This window comes from Notothenia coriiceps, unplaced genomic scaffold, assembly GCF_000735185.1.
Source record: "Notothenia coriiceps isolate Sejong01 unplaced genomic scaffold, NC01 NC01_scaffold00038491, whole genome shotgun sequence".
In the NCBI taxonomy this organism is placed as follows: domain Eukaryota; kingdom Metazoa; phylum Chordata; class Actinopteri; order Perciformes; family Nototheniidae; genus Notothenia; species Notothenia coriiceps.
The window spans coordinates 8,751-25,424 of NW_011371192.1; the positions used below are offsets into that span (position 1 = coordinate 8,751).

General features: G+C 40.6%; 2 protein-coding genes across 2 annotated transcripts in view; one reads left to right on the plus strand and one right to left on the minus strand.

Annotated features, from left to right (window-relative positions):
• Positions 1-16,674, minus strand: part of LOC104968248 (kinesin-like protein KIF26B) — a 24,690-nt gene continuing 8,016 nt past the window's right edge. The window contains exon 3 of the mRNA XM_010797827.1: positions 1-711. Within this exon, the coding sequence (XP_010796129.1) occupies positions 1-711 (711 nt within the window). The remainder of the gene's footprint in view (positions 712-16,674) is intronic.
• LOC104968247 (PWWP domain-containing protein MUM1L1-like) overlaps positions 13,742-16,674 on the plus strand; it is a 21,160-nt gene continuing 18,227 nt past the window's right edge. Inside the window, exon 1 of the mRNA XM_010797824.1 lies at positions 13,742-13,752. The gene's annotated coding sequence lies outside the window, so the exon portion shown is untranslated. The remainder of the gene's footprint in view (positions 13,753-16,674) is intronic.

Genomic DNA, 16,674 nt, shown 5'->3' on the forward strand with positions numbered 1-16,674 from the left:
TCACAGACACTTCAGAGAGAATCTTACCTGGTAGGGATAGAGTGTAACTCCTCCATTGGTGCGGGTCAGGTGCTGATGGGCCTGCAGAGCTGCTGTGCTCAGGACTGCTCCGCTATTATGGCCTGGGCTGTTTACTCCAGTCACTGGTTGCTGTTGGGCCACAGACTTTCCCAAACTGGGGGACCCAACCCTTCTGTCCCCCCCACCACCAAGCCCCAGGGAGCTGGGTTTAGACCCCAGTCTGTGCCCTTGGCCTTGAGGTTGTTGGTTTATGGGAGCACAGCCGGATGTTTGCCCCACAGAGGGGCTCCCATGGCTGGGGTTGGATAGTCCGTGGCTGGGGCTTGGCGTTGGGGTCTGGCTGGGGCTTGGGGAGGGCGACTGGGAGGACGGGTGTGAGATGGCAGCAGCGGCTGAGGAGGAGGAGGAGGAGGAAGAAGGGAGAAAAGGAGGAATCCAGTCCCGTGACCCAGGACCCCCGGATGCTCCCATAGGACCCGGTGGTCCATAGCGTCCGATGAGGGCCGAAGGGGAAGAGGGGGGGGACAAATCCCACTGGTCGAGAGTGAGGACCATGCGCACAGCTTCCTGTTTGAGCTGAGTGAGGTGAGTGGCGCAGACATCACAGCGACTGTCACGCTCGTTCCACGCCCGCCGAGAACTGTTGGGCACCTGAAGCTTATCGTGAAGGAGGAGAGAGACAGAGGGATCCTGGAGGGAGACAGAAACAGGAAGCCAAGTGTTAGAAGAAAAGATTCAAGCATATTCAAGTTGTTGTTTTGTTCTTCGAAGAATGTAACTGGCTTGTGGAAAGGAGAGGGGAGAGAGAGAGGTGGGAGAGGAAAGGAGAGAGGAGAAGAGGTCAGAAGAGAAGAGGTCAGAAGAGAAGAGGAGAGGAGAAGAAATGATAGGCATGCCGAATAAATCATAACTGTGATTATTTATAGAAAATCCAAGAAACATTGCCTTGTAGCCTGGGGGAGATGAGAAGGACGTTCAATTGCAAGAACACACACACACACACACACACACACACACACACACACACACACACACACACACACACACACACACACACACACACACACACACACACACACACACACACACACACACACACACACACACACAGTAGGTCCTTGGGGTGTAAAGGGTACAAGTGTCACAGCAGCTGGCAGCAAGAAGAGGCCTTTAACACAGAAATGAAAACCACTGACCTACTCACTCTATCTTTTTCTCTCCTTTCTTTCTCAGCTTGAATTTTGACATTGTGTTGGTTGAGTGCATCATGTGTCCTTGCACCTTTGAATCATGTGTAAAGCATCTTGGTGCGATAAATACTGTAAATATGAAAGATAGCTTTCTTTAAAGCACAGGTAAACTTTTGACTCTCAATTTCTAGAGCTGAGAAGTTACAGCATTTATGTAGTGAGGTAATTACAGTGACAAACTATTCAAAGGTAAATGTGACCTCTAACATTCCTTGTTCAAGGTTCAAATTATCAAGAATTCGTTTTTTTTAGGTAACACTTTCATCCCAGTTAAACATTACTTATTAACAGATTGGTGATTACTGGTTTTGGTTCCTTAGAAACGTTTAAGTTTTAATCATAAGCCTACGTGAAAATGAAGATGAACAACATGTGTCCTGTTCGAAGAAACAGTATCAAAAGTCATTTTTTCTGAAGTATATCTCTTTAATTTAGAGATGTTGTTGAGATATTTGCACAAACAAATCCTAACGATTTGTTCATAACCTGCATGTTGCCTTTAAAAACTAGTTCATGAGGTTCACCCTCAAATGACCTGGTCCTGATTCAGCTCACTGTCAATAAGCTGCCCTTTTGCAGCTTTAGGCTTAGGACTTAGGCTTGTTCTCTGATAACAGTTTCAGAAGAATTTCATGCTCTGGTAGATACCAAACAGTCGGGGCACTGCTGGTCATTTCGCCGCCACAAAAATAGACCCCTTTTGTGTACAGGTCAACTGGCTGAAGTAATGGACTTTAGAGGCTGCCCAAAGTGAAGGATCATGTGTAAGTGGTTTAGAGTATTAGAAGATTGGTCACAGTTTGTGAAAAGTGCCAGCCTTTCTATTTCTGCTGACAAAAACATTTTGGCGAACTCTACCAAGGCACTTTTACCTGTGCAACACATCAAATAGCTTTTAAGCACTCCCAAAACTGCAACGGTTCTCCTTTCACCACATTCACACTCCGCTCTGCATCAGCCAAACGGCTCGCTGCACCCGCACTGCGAGGGGGACCTAAGTTCCCATCAGCAAAAACACGTGGGTTTGCTATCCTGGCTCCAAAATGGTGGAATGAGCTCCCCATTGAAATCAGGACAGCAGAAAGCTTGCACATCTTCCGGCGCAGACTTAAAACCCATCTCTTTCGACTCCACTTCGAGCGATAGAATTACTAACAAAGAATTGCTAACAAAGCACTTATATACTAATAAAGGACTGGCTTATCTAAAGCCAGTTGAGTAGCACTTGAAATGTTTAGCTCTATGAAACCTGATGTACTTATATGATTCTGTTTTGGTCGAATGCACTTATTGTAAGTCGCTTTGGATAAAAGCGTCAGCTAAAGGCAATGTAATGTAATTCACAGTTGTGGGTCCCTACTAGGATAGACTCTACAGACAACCATATAAAGCTACAGTATAACCATTTTTCTTTTTCAGTTTGGAAATAATAGCTTTACAGAAAAATAACAAAAAAATGCCATAATGCACTTGTTTTTTCTCCTTCTGTTTGTCTAATGTGTGTTGCCCTCTGTCTCTCTGCATTTGTTTGGCTGGTCAAGTTGTTTGTAAATGTGTGTACCAGAGTTGCTCACCCTAGTGTTCTTTCTTGTCTGCAAAAATCCGGATATTTATCCAATTTGTTTGGGCAGTTATCTGTGCATGAATGCATGTGCATGTACAGGTACGTGTTGTGTTTAGTTGTGCATGTTTTTCCAGACTAATTGGAGCCACTCGCACAGAGCAAAGCTGCTCGAAATCTCCTGCTTCGACTTTTGCTCTAAATATCAGAGTTAACAAGCGCTCATTTAACCTCCTTGAATATATTTCTTCAGTTTTTTTTCCACAACATATAAAGCACATAATCTAACAATAAGGTCATTACATATAAAAAGGTTTTCCTTATAAAAATCTGGCTTTACTTGGGGGCCTTGTGTCCAAAATGTGTGTGACGTTGTGAGGTAATTGTCAGTGTACATGTGTGTGTCTGCAGCTTGGTACTTCAACAAAACATATGTGGTAGCTTGTGCCAACTCACTTGATAACTGTAATTATCTTTCTGCTTTCAACAGGCACATCTCTTCTGTGACTCTAAGGCCAGGTATCTGTGTAGCACCTCATCTTTTTCTGTTTCAGCAAACTCAGTGTACATGTAAACATCATCTCAGGCTTTTTTAACTTTGATTAGAAAGTAAAGAGCATATCACACAGTCTCTTGTCTCTCATTTCAGGTCCCCTTACTTCCTCCCTTTGTGTGTTTTCCCGCCATCGTCAGCGTCTGCCCCGCCCCTGATTGTTTCCACCTGTTCCCCCTTACCTCATGTATAAATAGTCCTGTCTCCCTTTGTCCTGTGCCAGTTTGTCTTGTGCCTGGTGCCATTTAGAGAGCCAGCTTGTCTCGCCAAGAGATTATTGTACTTTGTGACCATAGTCAAGTTTATTTAGTTTGTAATTTGCTTTGCTACGTTTTGCCTCTCAGGAGTGATTTTTGTTTGAACTTTATACTTTTCCAAAGTAAAGACTTTTTTGAACAAACTTTCTTTTGAGTCGTGCGTTTGAGTCCAAGTGTCTGTCAAGGTTCCTAACAACTAGTAGTATTAAAGTACTAGAGTTCATAATAATAGGGGCATTACAATCTAATCACTAATTTACACAGGTTCATTTATGCGCAGCAAACACATCTGAACCTCTGTCTGAATATCCAGTGAATCAACCGAGAATGGGTTGAGTGCATCATGCCAGGTAATAGGCGTTGTGTGTGTAGTATTAATCAAATTGATGGGAAGGCACTCTTTGCTTAGTGAAGTTTAATCAATACATGAGTTACGGAGATCAAGCATGTGTATAGATGCGTCTAATCAATAGGCATGTGATGGACAGAGGTTATCTCACAGCAGATTCAGACAATCAGACAGTAAGACAAAGAAACCAGAAGACTAACAGGAAAGCCAGAAAAACAGGGATATGTGCATAAATAATGAGTGACTGACAGGTAGGAAGAAGCACAGCAGATATAGCTTTCTTGCTAAAATAGCCTCTGTTTACATGGATTTATACAGTATAGTCAACTGGCTGTTATCCTCTTTCGCACTGACAAAACCATCTTATATAGAAAACCCAATTACATTTCAAATGTTCTCTATCAATAGTCCACCCCACTGTAGATAAAGAACTCTGTATGTGTGGTCAGCCTCCTTGGTGGCCCATGCCTGTAATGTAATAAGAGCCTAGAGCAAGAGAGTGAATGTAGCATACTCTCTGCCACACAGAAGTAAACCTCTATCAATGACAGGGCTGTTACTTTTTCTCAACCAATATACAGTCTGTGTGTGGAAGGGTGTGTCCACTCCACACACAAAGCAATATCTCTTCTAATAGTAAAATGCAGCCTCTCAATGAGAGCACTGCATTCTAGGCTATGTCAACAAACTGCAAGACCACAAGATATACACACACACACACACACACACACACACACACACACACACACACACACACACACACACACTTAAGACAACAAAATAAGTTATGAGTGTTTCTCGCCCCCTCTATCTCACACACATAAGCACACGCATTGCAGAGCTACCTGCATGAGAGGAAGCAGACTGGGGGGGAGTGGATTTAAAATGCAGTTGACTATTTATGAATTTATTGTTAAATTTTTCACTGTGTGTTCAACAATTGTGCTTAGCTACGGGGTTATGACACATTTCCCATTTGGTGCAAAGATGTGTCTTTCACAGGAAATGTCGGCTAATTTTATTGAATCGGTTTAAGGAAGAGAGTAATAATGATAGCATCACTGATAATGACGACAAAACAGTTTCAAATGACTTAAGGAGTTCTCCCTGCGTGACTGAAATGTTTCTTTACAAAGACTATGTTTTTATCTTCCCTCCGACTGACACGAAAAGCATCTATAAATGGTGGCTGAATTACCCTACAAGGTATCTTTATTGTAGCTGCACTGAAAATATATAATGTAATGTCAACTACTTCTGGCCACTTAGCCATGGTAATAGGAGGGATAATGCACCATCAAACATTAAAATGGAAGAGCGGGAGAAGAGCACTGCAACTGACAATGTGCATGACAATGCACATGCATATTCTTAAGCCCTACAAGTGTGTGTGTGTGTGTGTGTGTGTGTGTGTGTGTGTGTGTGTGTGTGTGTGTGTGTGTGTGTGTGTGTGTGTGTGTGTGTGTGTGTGTGTGTGTTTTTTTAAAAAAAAGCAGTGAAGCAGTGTGGGTTTAGCCGCATTATGAAAAATGGAACACATATGGTTAAAAGTGCATTATTATTTAGAAACGGTTGAAAATGTTATATAGATGGATAACTGTTGTGTAAAAGCTAATATGAAAAACATTTATTACTTTCAGTCTTCTTTCTACAGATATCGTGTACAGCTTTCGATCACTAAAAGTCTGATTTTACTGACTGTTCATGTTAGTTGTTAAAAAATGTGTTTCAGATAGATAAATTAAACCACTTTGAATACATGATGAGACCATCTTCCAATCAATGACAAATAGTCCTGATTTTCCTACTTGGAAATGATATGTAATGTTAGATCCCTGCCAACAAAAAAAGGAACATTAATCTCATTTGGCTTCTTTTGACCTCTCTGTTTCTCTCTGTCACACCCACTCAAACACATGCATGGCAGACAGGAGCAATATAGTGGACACGGTGTACGGTTCTTCAGATGAGGGCCTTGTTGTTCCAAATTAACCAGATTTGGGGAGCCTGATTAAAAAAAAGGGGGAAAGGAGAGCTGTGCTTTGTGGAAGAGAAAGAGGGGGTGTAGGAAATAGAGTTCTGCTGATACTGGAAACTGGCCTTAAATAAACACACACACACACACACACACACACACACACACACACACACACACACACACACACACACACACACACAGTTGCATGTAGAAATCCCAGTGTCTCTTCCAGGAATCTCTTTACCTCTGGGTTCATCAGTATTCTGTGAGTGACTCAATCAGTCTCAGCTCCCCAGATAGTCCGTGTGTGTGTGTGTGTGTGTGTGTGTGTGTGTGTGTGTGTGTGTGTGTGTGTCTTTGCATGTGGGTAATCAGTTCCAGATGAGTGACCATGGAAGGTAAACCTTTCTCCTCCCCCTTACTTATTTACCTCCTTTCATCTCTCTCTTCATCCATTTCACCAATACTTGCTCCTGTATACACCCTGTGTACACACACACACACACACACACACACACACACACACACACACACACACACACACACACACACAGAGTAGAAGGTAGGAGTGCGTCATTATGCTAAGAAAACGACGATTAATGAAAAATGGATACCATCCTGAGGACACTGTGAAGAAAAAACTATACATTTCAACTGGACTGGCGGCTCATGATCACGCCAATGGTGTCATGATAGAGAATGATAGTTTACGTGTGTGCTGTGGGTGTGTGCATGTGAATGATTGAGCCTGATGTCTGTGCAGGTGCAAGGTCAATAACGCAGAGGTTATAAATGACATCACACACACACACACACCAAACATATGGATGTGCACACAGATAGACAAATGTTACCCTGACAGAGGTCAAGCACAGGTCTCTCTCACTATCTCTACTAAAACACACTCTGTCTGTCACTGTCTCTCTCTCTTTTGCTGTTTCCGTCTCACACTTCAGACCAAATGTGATTTTGTGAGCTCGAAACAATACATCTGGAAACAAAATTCAAGTCAAAAGCTACACACACAGGCTTTCATTAGACAACAACATTTTGGAGCCTTTGATATGTGAACAGCTGGAGTGGCAGGATAACAAAAGTGATCACCTTGTTTGAAAATGAAGAAGACATTATAAGTAATGGAGCTCTAAAATCTTCCAGCCCTTTCCACATCTGATTTACTGCAGCTCTTTCGTCCAAATGTCATCAACCGGGGACACATCATTCACCGCATCGTTTTTTAATCAGTATTTTCACCATTAAACTGAAGATCAGTAAAAAAAAATGAAGGTACGAATACCTTTTTTCTTTTTTTTTAAGATGTTTACAGGAAACAATGATGAATGCTAGTTTTTAATAATAAAAAATGTGGTTATTAAAACTATTATATTATTAACGCTAAAACTCTAAACTATAGCATTACCACCATATTTAGCCTGAATGATAAAGATGTGACCATGTTGAAAGGGAAGGAGAGGGATACAAATAAAAGTCAGGAAGGAGCGAAAACGGGTTGTGTAAAAAAAGGCAAGTAAAAGAATGGAAGCAAATCTAATTCTAGTAAGTAAGAAGAAACTCAAACAAACACAGTTGAGTTTATATTTATATATTCATTTGAGTAATCACCTGAAAAAGAAAGTATTAGATTAGCAAGATTAGCTCCTCTTCACAAAGACCGCCGTGTTTCTAAATAAAGTATCCCACAAAAGACAAATTCAAACACTGGCTGAAGGCCACTGTAGGTTCGAGGACTTGCTTGTTAAACTGCAGTAATATAAGCAGCCGAGTGTAAAAGCGTGGTTACCACAGCTTTTATTCGTCTTTATTTAATCATCTTTATTTCGTGGCTTCTAAAATGTTGCTAAAATTGGAAACCTTGCCTCTGAGCAAGGCACATATCCTGAAATATAACATGATGTTAGCACAGTTTTGCACTCAGCACCTCTCGATACTGCAGTCTTGGAAACAGAGGGGTGAGTGAAGGGGTATATTCACCGCTGCATGGCACTATATCCTACAGAATGCTCCTTAGAAGAAAAACCTCAGCGAAAATAAACGTACCTGTGTTTCCCCTCTCGCGCTCATTAATACCCGCACCCTCCCCCCTCTCTCTCTGAAGAATGTCTCCCTTAATCACCTTTTTAATTGGTCATTCCTTCATATGATTCATAATGAATGTAGGAGTTGGATTGGCTAGGACACAATGGAAACCTATAATACACACACACATTCACACACACGTTTGCACACATGCATAAAGTCGCTTATGAATACATTTAAAAGAGCACATACACACACTTTTGTCTGCACACATGTACACACATTCCCTTGCGATGTTGACATGCTATATTAATAACAGAGAAAATGCATAACAGTGTTTGTGTTGCCATAGCAATTCAGAGCCTAATTAACATACGCGACTAACTAGCTTTTGGGGATGATAATAACCTGCTGCATTCTTTCTCGCTGGAGACTGAACGTGTGCACATATGTGTACGTGGGCGTAGCATGTGTGCACTGTATAATGTTGTGTGAGATGATGACACCTCATATCAGTAATAATACAAATGTCAGTTGTGATATCATCCAAGGCGCCGTGCAGTTGCATTGAGTGCAGGGCAGCTAGGTTGGTTCATAGGAGGCCGTCGTTCATGTGCTTTGATGTGTTGGTCTTCATAGATGTTAGTACCCTTTGAAATGTAATTGTTCTAATGGCTTTGGGCAAGTGATGCTCTTGAAGCAAGGTCAGTGTGGAGGTCTTTAAAGGAAGCCTTCAGAGAGGCTTTGAAGCACTTCCTTAGACCATGCTGGTGACGTACCTCAAACGGATGCCCCTAAGAGGCTATTCATGTAACCTATGTTTGGGATTGACAACTTTAATGAATTGGCTGTCTCAACGTTGCCATAGATTATCTTGGGTTAAGTGCTCATCAGAAATTCTGCTCCACAAAGTTTTTACAGCACACACGCATCCACACATACAAAAATAGCATTACCGAATCAGTGTGTGTGTGTTTGTAGTTGATTGTTAAACCCAATCAAAAAGAGTATATATACTAGAAACAGATGCTATGGCCAGATCAACTCTCTGTAGTGCTCTAATGTAAACGTAACAAGTGTTAGTATTCTATGGGCTTAGATATGTCTCATAATTATTTGTGTGAACATAAAAATAATTTGTGGGTAAATATGTGATTTGTAAATGAAAACACCATCCGCAAATGCAATTAAACGATTTGCAAACTCACAAATATGTTTGCAAATGTAAAACGGATCTACAAATACGTAAAATATTTTTACAAATAAAAAATAGGTCTTTGAATATCTCTTTAAAAATGTACAACTTTCGATCAGGCATTTGTGAATCAATTTTGTATTTGTCGACCAATAATGCCCTTGTGGATCTCACATTTCTGCTCGTGGATCTCACATTTCTTCTTGTGGATCGTCTTTTTACACACACAGAGTTTTGAGACAAACTTTCCGCCGGTCTCGGCTAAAATTTGGAAACGTTTGTCTCAAAACTCTTTGATCCACAAGCGCATTTTTGGTCGACAAATACAAAATGGATACACAAATGCCTGATCGGAAGTTGTAAATGTTAAAGAGATATTCAAAGATCTTTTTTTTTATTTGTGAAAATATTTTGCGTATTTGCAGATCCGTTTTACATTTGAAAATTTATTTGTGAGTTTGCAAATCTTTTATATGAATTTGCGGATGGTGTTTTACATTTAAAAATCACATATTTACACACAAATTATTTTTGTGTTCACACACATAATTATGAGACTTATCTAAGCCCATAGAATTCCTGAATTTGTTATTCATGCATATTTCAGAGTGTGTGTCAGTGTGTATACTGTACAAATGCTGCCCTCTCATTAACAGCTTGAGCTATGAATCTTGTCCGAGTTGTATAGGGCCAAGTCTACAGAGCAGCCCCTCGCCACGATGTAAATGAGCTGGCTTGCTGCAGAGCCCTATAATAGAATATATACGGCGCTGGCTTGCTGGAAGAGAGTGCTTGGCTTTTATTAGCTGGCCATCCATTCAGTGCCCAGCTTTAAATGAAAATACAGTAGTTGTTTTTTTATGTGGAAGTTGTACGGTGCCTGTTTTTAAATGATCTGGCTATCCACAGCGGTGCCTGTCTGTAAATGAAGTGCATATAAACTCTACTGCATGTTTTTAAATTAGCCTACCGTCTGCATCAGAACTGCACTGTAAATTAAACACTCGCTACCAAAGATGTGAAAACAATCTATTTCAATGTGTTAGCTAGCTGCCAATTAGACCGTTTTCTGGAGACTGAATATAGAGGAGGAACTTCACTCCATTGCTTCTTCAGTGGGAAAGTAGTCTATGTATTGACAGTTTTAAAAAAATACAGCCAATCTTGACACTGTCTGACAACAATTAGGTCTTAATATAATGTTTGATTGAACAAATAATGTATAGAGAGACAGTAACCTTAAATGTCTTAAGTAGGTCAGCCATCTAAGAGTCTAAATGATCTCTGATAGTATATTCTCCTTGGTATGCTAACATTAATTGGTTGTTGATTTATATCAGGGCCTGAGAGTCAAACGGGCTGATTATTGCACGTGAGACATTTCAGATGGTTTTACACCACAGGATGTTGAACCACAAAGGTCCATGCCTCGGGTAGAGTTAGTAGTGGCCAGTCCAAAACACTTGACTTAAAGTTAATCAACAAGCTTTACTAACAACTACGCTGAGTAGGGACAGCATCAGTCAAATTAAATTCTCTTCAGAAAACTTCTGCCCATACTTTCAACACAAGTAGTAACACTTTGATTGTATAACAAAGAATGATTCATTGGGTTTCTCTTTCACAAATGTTCATCCCACTTTTGTCCTACACCTACTTCTTCTTCTATCGTTCTCCTTGCACCCCATCCTATCGTCTCTCTTCTTTATCCCTCACACTACCTCTCTTTCCTCTCCCAACTCTTTCTATCCCTCTCTCTCTCTCTCTCTCTCTCTCTCTCTCTCTCTGACAGTGATAAATTGCTGGTTGCTTTGGGTAATCCATCTTGCCGTACCCCACACCTGAACACACACTCCCTCACTCCTCCCTTGCTCCCTTCTTTTCCTCCTCACCCCCTCTGTATCCTTCCATCTCAAGGTTAGTGAAGCTCAGTGAGGAGGAACTAAAGGTAAAGATCTGCCTGACAACTCACACTCATACATGGTTGCATACACACAGAAATAGGTGAACAGTGTGCACAGGGAAAACAGTGTGTGTGCCCGTGACACACACAAAATCACAAACTCAAATATACAAACTCAGTCAGGGTTTTTCTTGGCTCAGAATAACGCAAAAAGGGAGTACACTATGCTTACAGTGAACTACTCCAGAATGTAATGGGAGAATAACTTGTGCCAGGCTGTGGGTCTACATAACAACTCTACTAAAAGGGGCCCCTTGCAATGACTTATATATTGTTATCTGTAAACAAATGTGTGGCTTGTCAACATGATGTAATTAGGATTCGTCCACAAATTATCGAAAAAGCATCCTTTGTCACATGTCAATATCTTTGGCCCAATATATCTTGTCTACCTCTTAACCAAAAACTATAAAATAAATAATTTGGTAAAAATGACTAGAGTCTGAAGCCATAGTGGCTCTGTGAGGTTGTACTAAAGCAAATAGCTGACATGTTAAGCAGGCCAAATGTTCAACTGTTCATTCATAGTTCAGCATGTAAGCATGCACACATTTGTTAGTAGCACTAAACACAATATTGCAATACATTATTTTTGCAGATCTCATGTATTAAACAGAATATACTCAGATAACACAAAAATAGAAAATTCCTTTAAAATCTGAATGTATGGTCAAACTCATTTTCTTTTTTTAATGATGTGAAGACAATAATTAAACAATAACTACACTTTGAAAAACTAAATGAACAAACAATATAATCCATGTTTGTGTAGGACTTCAAACCAATGTGTGAGGGTGATTCCCCCAGGCCTGCACAAAGAGCTTTAATGTGTTTTAAAATAAACCTTAAACCTCCTCGGGGCGTGCTTGAGTCATCCTGTGAGCCTTTAAAAGCTAAAACACTTTTTTAACAGTCCTATATCCATGAAAGTCAACTGAGCGTGCTTGCTCTTTTCCAGGCTTCATAATCACACTCATTCATATGGGGAGCTCTGTAAATGGACCACAGTGCTCCTCTGTTGGACGCTGACCTCCTCTTAGGGAGCAGCTGAGGTTGGAGAGTCCTGCTCAAGAGCGTAGTTGTTATTAAGAGAGGGGAGACTTGTTCAGCCAGATTTCACATTGACATTAAACCTAGATTCAACATGACAACCGTCCAGCCACAAGCTTGCATTACCAACTGCTAGACCTGCTGCTGATCCAGAAGATGTTATCATTCAGATATAACTCATGCTTTGTGTGATATCAGATTAGATTCAGTGAGACCGAGTACAGAGTAAAAAGCGGAGATGCAGAGATATATGGAGGTTAAGATTAAGGAGGAAGGACCCTGCTTTAGTATGACTCCCTCTCTGTCACTGGATGTAGCCTGGTGTACATTCAATATCTGATAACAGTAAACAACAACAACCATTTCAGACCCTCCAAATCGAGCCCCGCAGGCTCCATCTGCTCAGGGTAATTGGAAAGTTTAACGGCTAGAGGCTATTCTCTGTGTCTGATTGAAGCACAGTCTGGGAACAAACAGCCAATTTAATTCTCTCTCTCTTTCTCTCACACACACACACACACACACACACACACACACACACACACACACACACACACACACACAATCTTCTTCCATCTATGCCTTGTTTTGTGTAGCCTGTTACTTTAAACCTCTATTTAGTTTCTTTCTCTACCTTTCCTTTCCTTCCCTCACTCTCTTTCATCTTCCAATTCCTCCATCTTGTTGATAAGTTGGAGATAAGAACGATACGAGGATGCAGCTCGGCTGAGACAAATGATTAGCATTAGTAGAAAGTGAATGCTATTTATGTGTATTAGTGGGTATTGGGTGAGTGAGTGGTGGCAAATGGAAAGATTGGCAGGAGACAAATCAAGTAATAAGGATGTGTTTGTTAAGAAGGGGTTTACTTTACTCAGATACTATAAAACAAATTGTACAAACACAGTGTTGCAGAACCATGCAGTCTGTACACCACTTTCATCACTGCAGGAACACTAGAGAAAATAATCCCAACCACAAAGAAGGGAAGGACTTTCAATTAAAGGTTTACAAAAAACATGTCTAATATTGGAACCATATAAAAGTACTAGTAAAAGATACACAACAACTACAGTGAACTCTGCCATGTAACCGGACTGCAAGCAGCAGCTTGAATGTCATCCTTGTTCTCATTTCACCTCCTGCCCTTTACAATACTCTGTCACAATGCATTCACAGTGCTGCATAAAACACACACACACACACACACACACACACACACACACACACACACACACACACACACACACACACACACACACGTTCTCTTCTCATCCTATCTTTGGCACTAGACAGCCTCTTAACCTATATAGTTAAGCCAGGAATGTACGAAGACAATTTTGCAGCCCTGCAGTGAGCAGCGTATTTAGAACAGGAATGCCATTACAGTACTTGTAAAACATGAACGACTGACTGGCAGAGCCCTGTCTCTTATTTTGACCCTAAATGGTAGGTCTGTGAGAGTGCACAAGGCTATGGATCCTTTCTAAAATAAACTTATATTTCTTTAATAAAAACAGCAGTGCAGTCTTTTTAATGTAACCCTTGCATCCTGGCCCTAAAATCAGTCCCTGGAAGAAGTAGGGCCCCGCAAATTTGCCCTCAATTTCAAAGTACACTGACTTTGACTGTGGAAAAGTTCAATTAGTTTTCACAAAGTTAAGCACAGACATACACATTATTCCCGTCACTCACACCTCAGCATGTCATGAGATCTTCCTAGTGTGAGATGCCCAAGATAGATGTGTTATATCTGACAATGTGATAGCCCGTGACGATGCACTGTTTGTGTGCAAGCTGTGTTTCTGTGTGATATATCAGCCCATGACAGCCCAGCAGGTTGGCTAATATTAAAAGTGTGGTTGGCAGGTCTTCAAATAGACCGTTCAGCGAGGGAGACTTCACAGTATCACATTGTTGGAGCTGGCACCTGCAGCTACTAGAACATTTTTACTTTTCATCTTTCCTCTGGATGATGAAATCAAAAACTTTTAAAAGTCTGAGGAGAGCACACAGGGGAAAACATATATGTCTTACAAGGAACTACACATTTTGCACGACAGACAGATAAGACGGATAGCCGGATATACAAGACTGACAGATAGATAGATAGATAGATAGATAGATAGATAGATAGATAGATAGATAGATAGATAGATAGATAGATAGACAGATGCACATATTAATCATGACAATATAAAGCAACATTCTTTATTTCATACCATATCCACCTTTCTATCACCAAACAAACACACCGCATATGAAAGTCTGGACAGGTGTAGACAGACAGAGGAGACAGGTGCATCACTACTGTAATGCCCTCCACTTATTTCTGTACTGTTGAAATGATGGAGAGGCAGTTGCCATGGTAGCTATGGATCTCATGGCAGCAGGTGCTGTTGCCACTTTCACCAACATCCAGCAGTGCAGTGGGCTCTTGGTAGAGCACAGACACATATCAGTGTGTGTGTTTGCTCATTTATGTATTTTCATATGAACCTCAAGGCGCCTCAGTTTGTGTATTGTGTCAGTATCAGTGTGTTTGGGTGTGTTCCCTCATGCATGTGATTGGCCTCTCACTGCAATGTGTGGTGTTAGCATGCAGGAGTGGTGTTTGTTTTGGTCTTGTGGTCTTTGAGGTATTCAGAGGTGTAATAAATGCAAAACTGTCTTTTCTTTGTCACTGCTTTGGGTTCACTACATGTGTTTATTATTGAGGATACTTAACTTGCTTTACCCGGGGGTCACTTTTGCAAATTGATAATATGGGGGCCAGTTAATATCATCAAAGGCAATATCTTTTAGCCTATTTTGATGAGTTGTTTGCATCATGGCAAGGTTTTTGCATTGAAAATCAGAAACATTTCATTTCAATTTTCTTTTATTATGAATTTCGAAATGATCTGCGGGCCATCCGGCACTAAGACAGGAAATAAGGGGAAAGAGAAAGGCATGAACCGATCATAAATATCCCTGTCCAAAAACAAGACTGCTTGACCACAAGGATGTCAAAAAACAAGCATTGGAACGAAGTCTTCTTTTTAAAATAAGCAAACGAGCGAGAACTGCTGTTTAAGAGTAAAAATAAAGCAAAGAAAATCAAATTGCTCCCACTAAACAAACCCCCGGTACCTTGGAGTGTGTTACATTTTCTAATGAATGCTTATTGGCAAACTAAAATCCATCATCTGCTGTCTATTGGAACTGGCAAAGATTGTAGTAGCTTCTCTGCTCTTGAAACCCAGTGTGTGTGGCAGCCTGGCCACACTACTGGCTCGGGTAGTTAGTCTAATTAAGTGTTTTACGCTCCGGGTCAGTGACTGTAATGACAATGATAGCACTATTAAGGAAAACGGTTTTGTGTCTTTTCTCTCACTACACATTTTTATACATGTTCCTCCGTTTCTCTTCTTCCTCGTCTAAATTAAAATCTTTCTTTTCTCTCATCCTCCTTTCCTAAATTAGAAAAATGTGTGAGTGTGAGAAACAGTAAGAGAGATTGTGTGTTAATGTGTCTATGATGCTGGTATCTTGCGTCTGCATGGCAATATCTCCAGACATGCTAAATAAAGAGTGATATGCAGGAAATAGGACAGGAGAGACTGAACTAGGGGCAAGAATAAGGGGTACATTTCTCATAAAACGGCAAAAGATACCGACACTAGCCAAAGGTACATCTAACTGGTAGTGTTGTACCCCATTTGTCTCCATAATAGCAGTATACATTATTCAAGGTATAGATATCATAACGTGCTGGGAAAATTCTACAGGGATCTCAGTCAATGCAAATGTGTTCTTGCAAGATCATAAGCAGCACATCCGTGTTTGTTCCACCTCATCCCTACGGGGCTCTGCTTGAGATGTGCAGAGCTGACAGGAACAGAGGGGAAGTCGCTCTTATGTTTATTGTTAGACAATGTGTGCTGACATTGTACATTATCTTACTGACATTTAGAGAGGCTGGCCAACTAGAAGCACATGGTCAGAAAGAGGATTTTCCAGCTTGCAGAATGCAACATTTAAAAAATAATAAGGCCATCCAGTCTCCTGACCCTTCTCATTAAAGTAAATTTAAGTAGCATTGATTATAAGCTACTTTGTACTTCTTTAATTATAAATACAGTATCTACATGTTGTTTTCATAATAGTATTTGTAATAAATACCAAAACATGTTTGAATTGAAATAGGAGGCTGCAGGAATGAGTAATATAAATACTTGCGGGAAAAAACTAATTTTGAAGCCTATCTGTCGTTTGCAATCAAGCGGCTAGATAAGACTTTAAATGGTGTCTGGAGACTGGAGTGTTGAAGGTCATTTTGCTGAACACAGGGATACTTTTCCACTAACGTTACAGTCAGAGGACCATGGCTTAGTATGTTTAGCCTAATGTAGATGTTGATGTTGACTTACTTGTCGCGATTAAAATCATACAAGCATGTAAAAGATAGCAGATGGTGT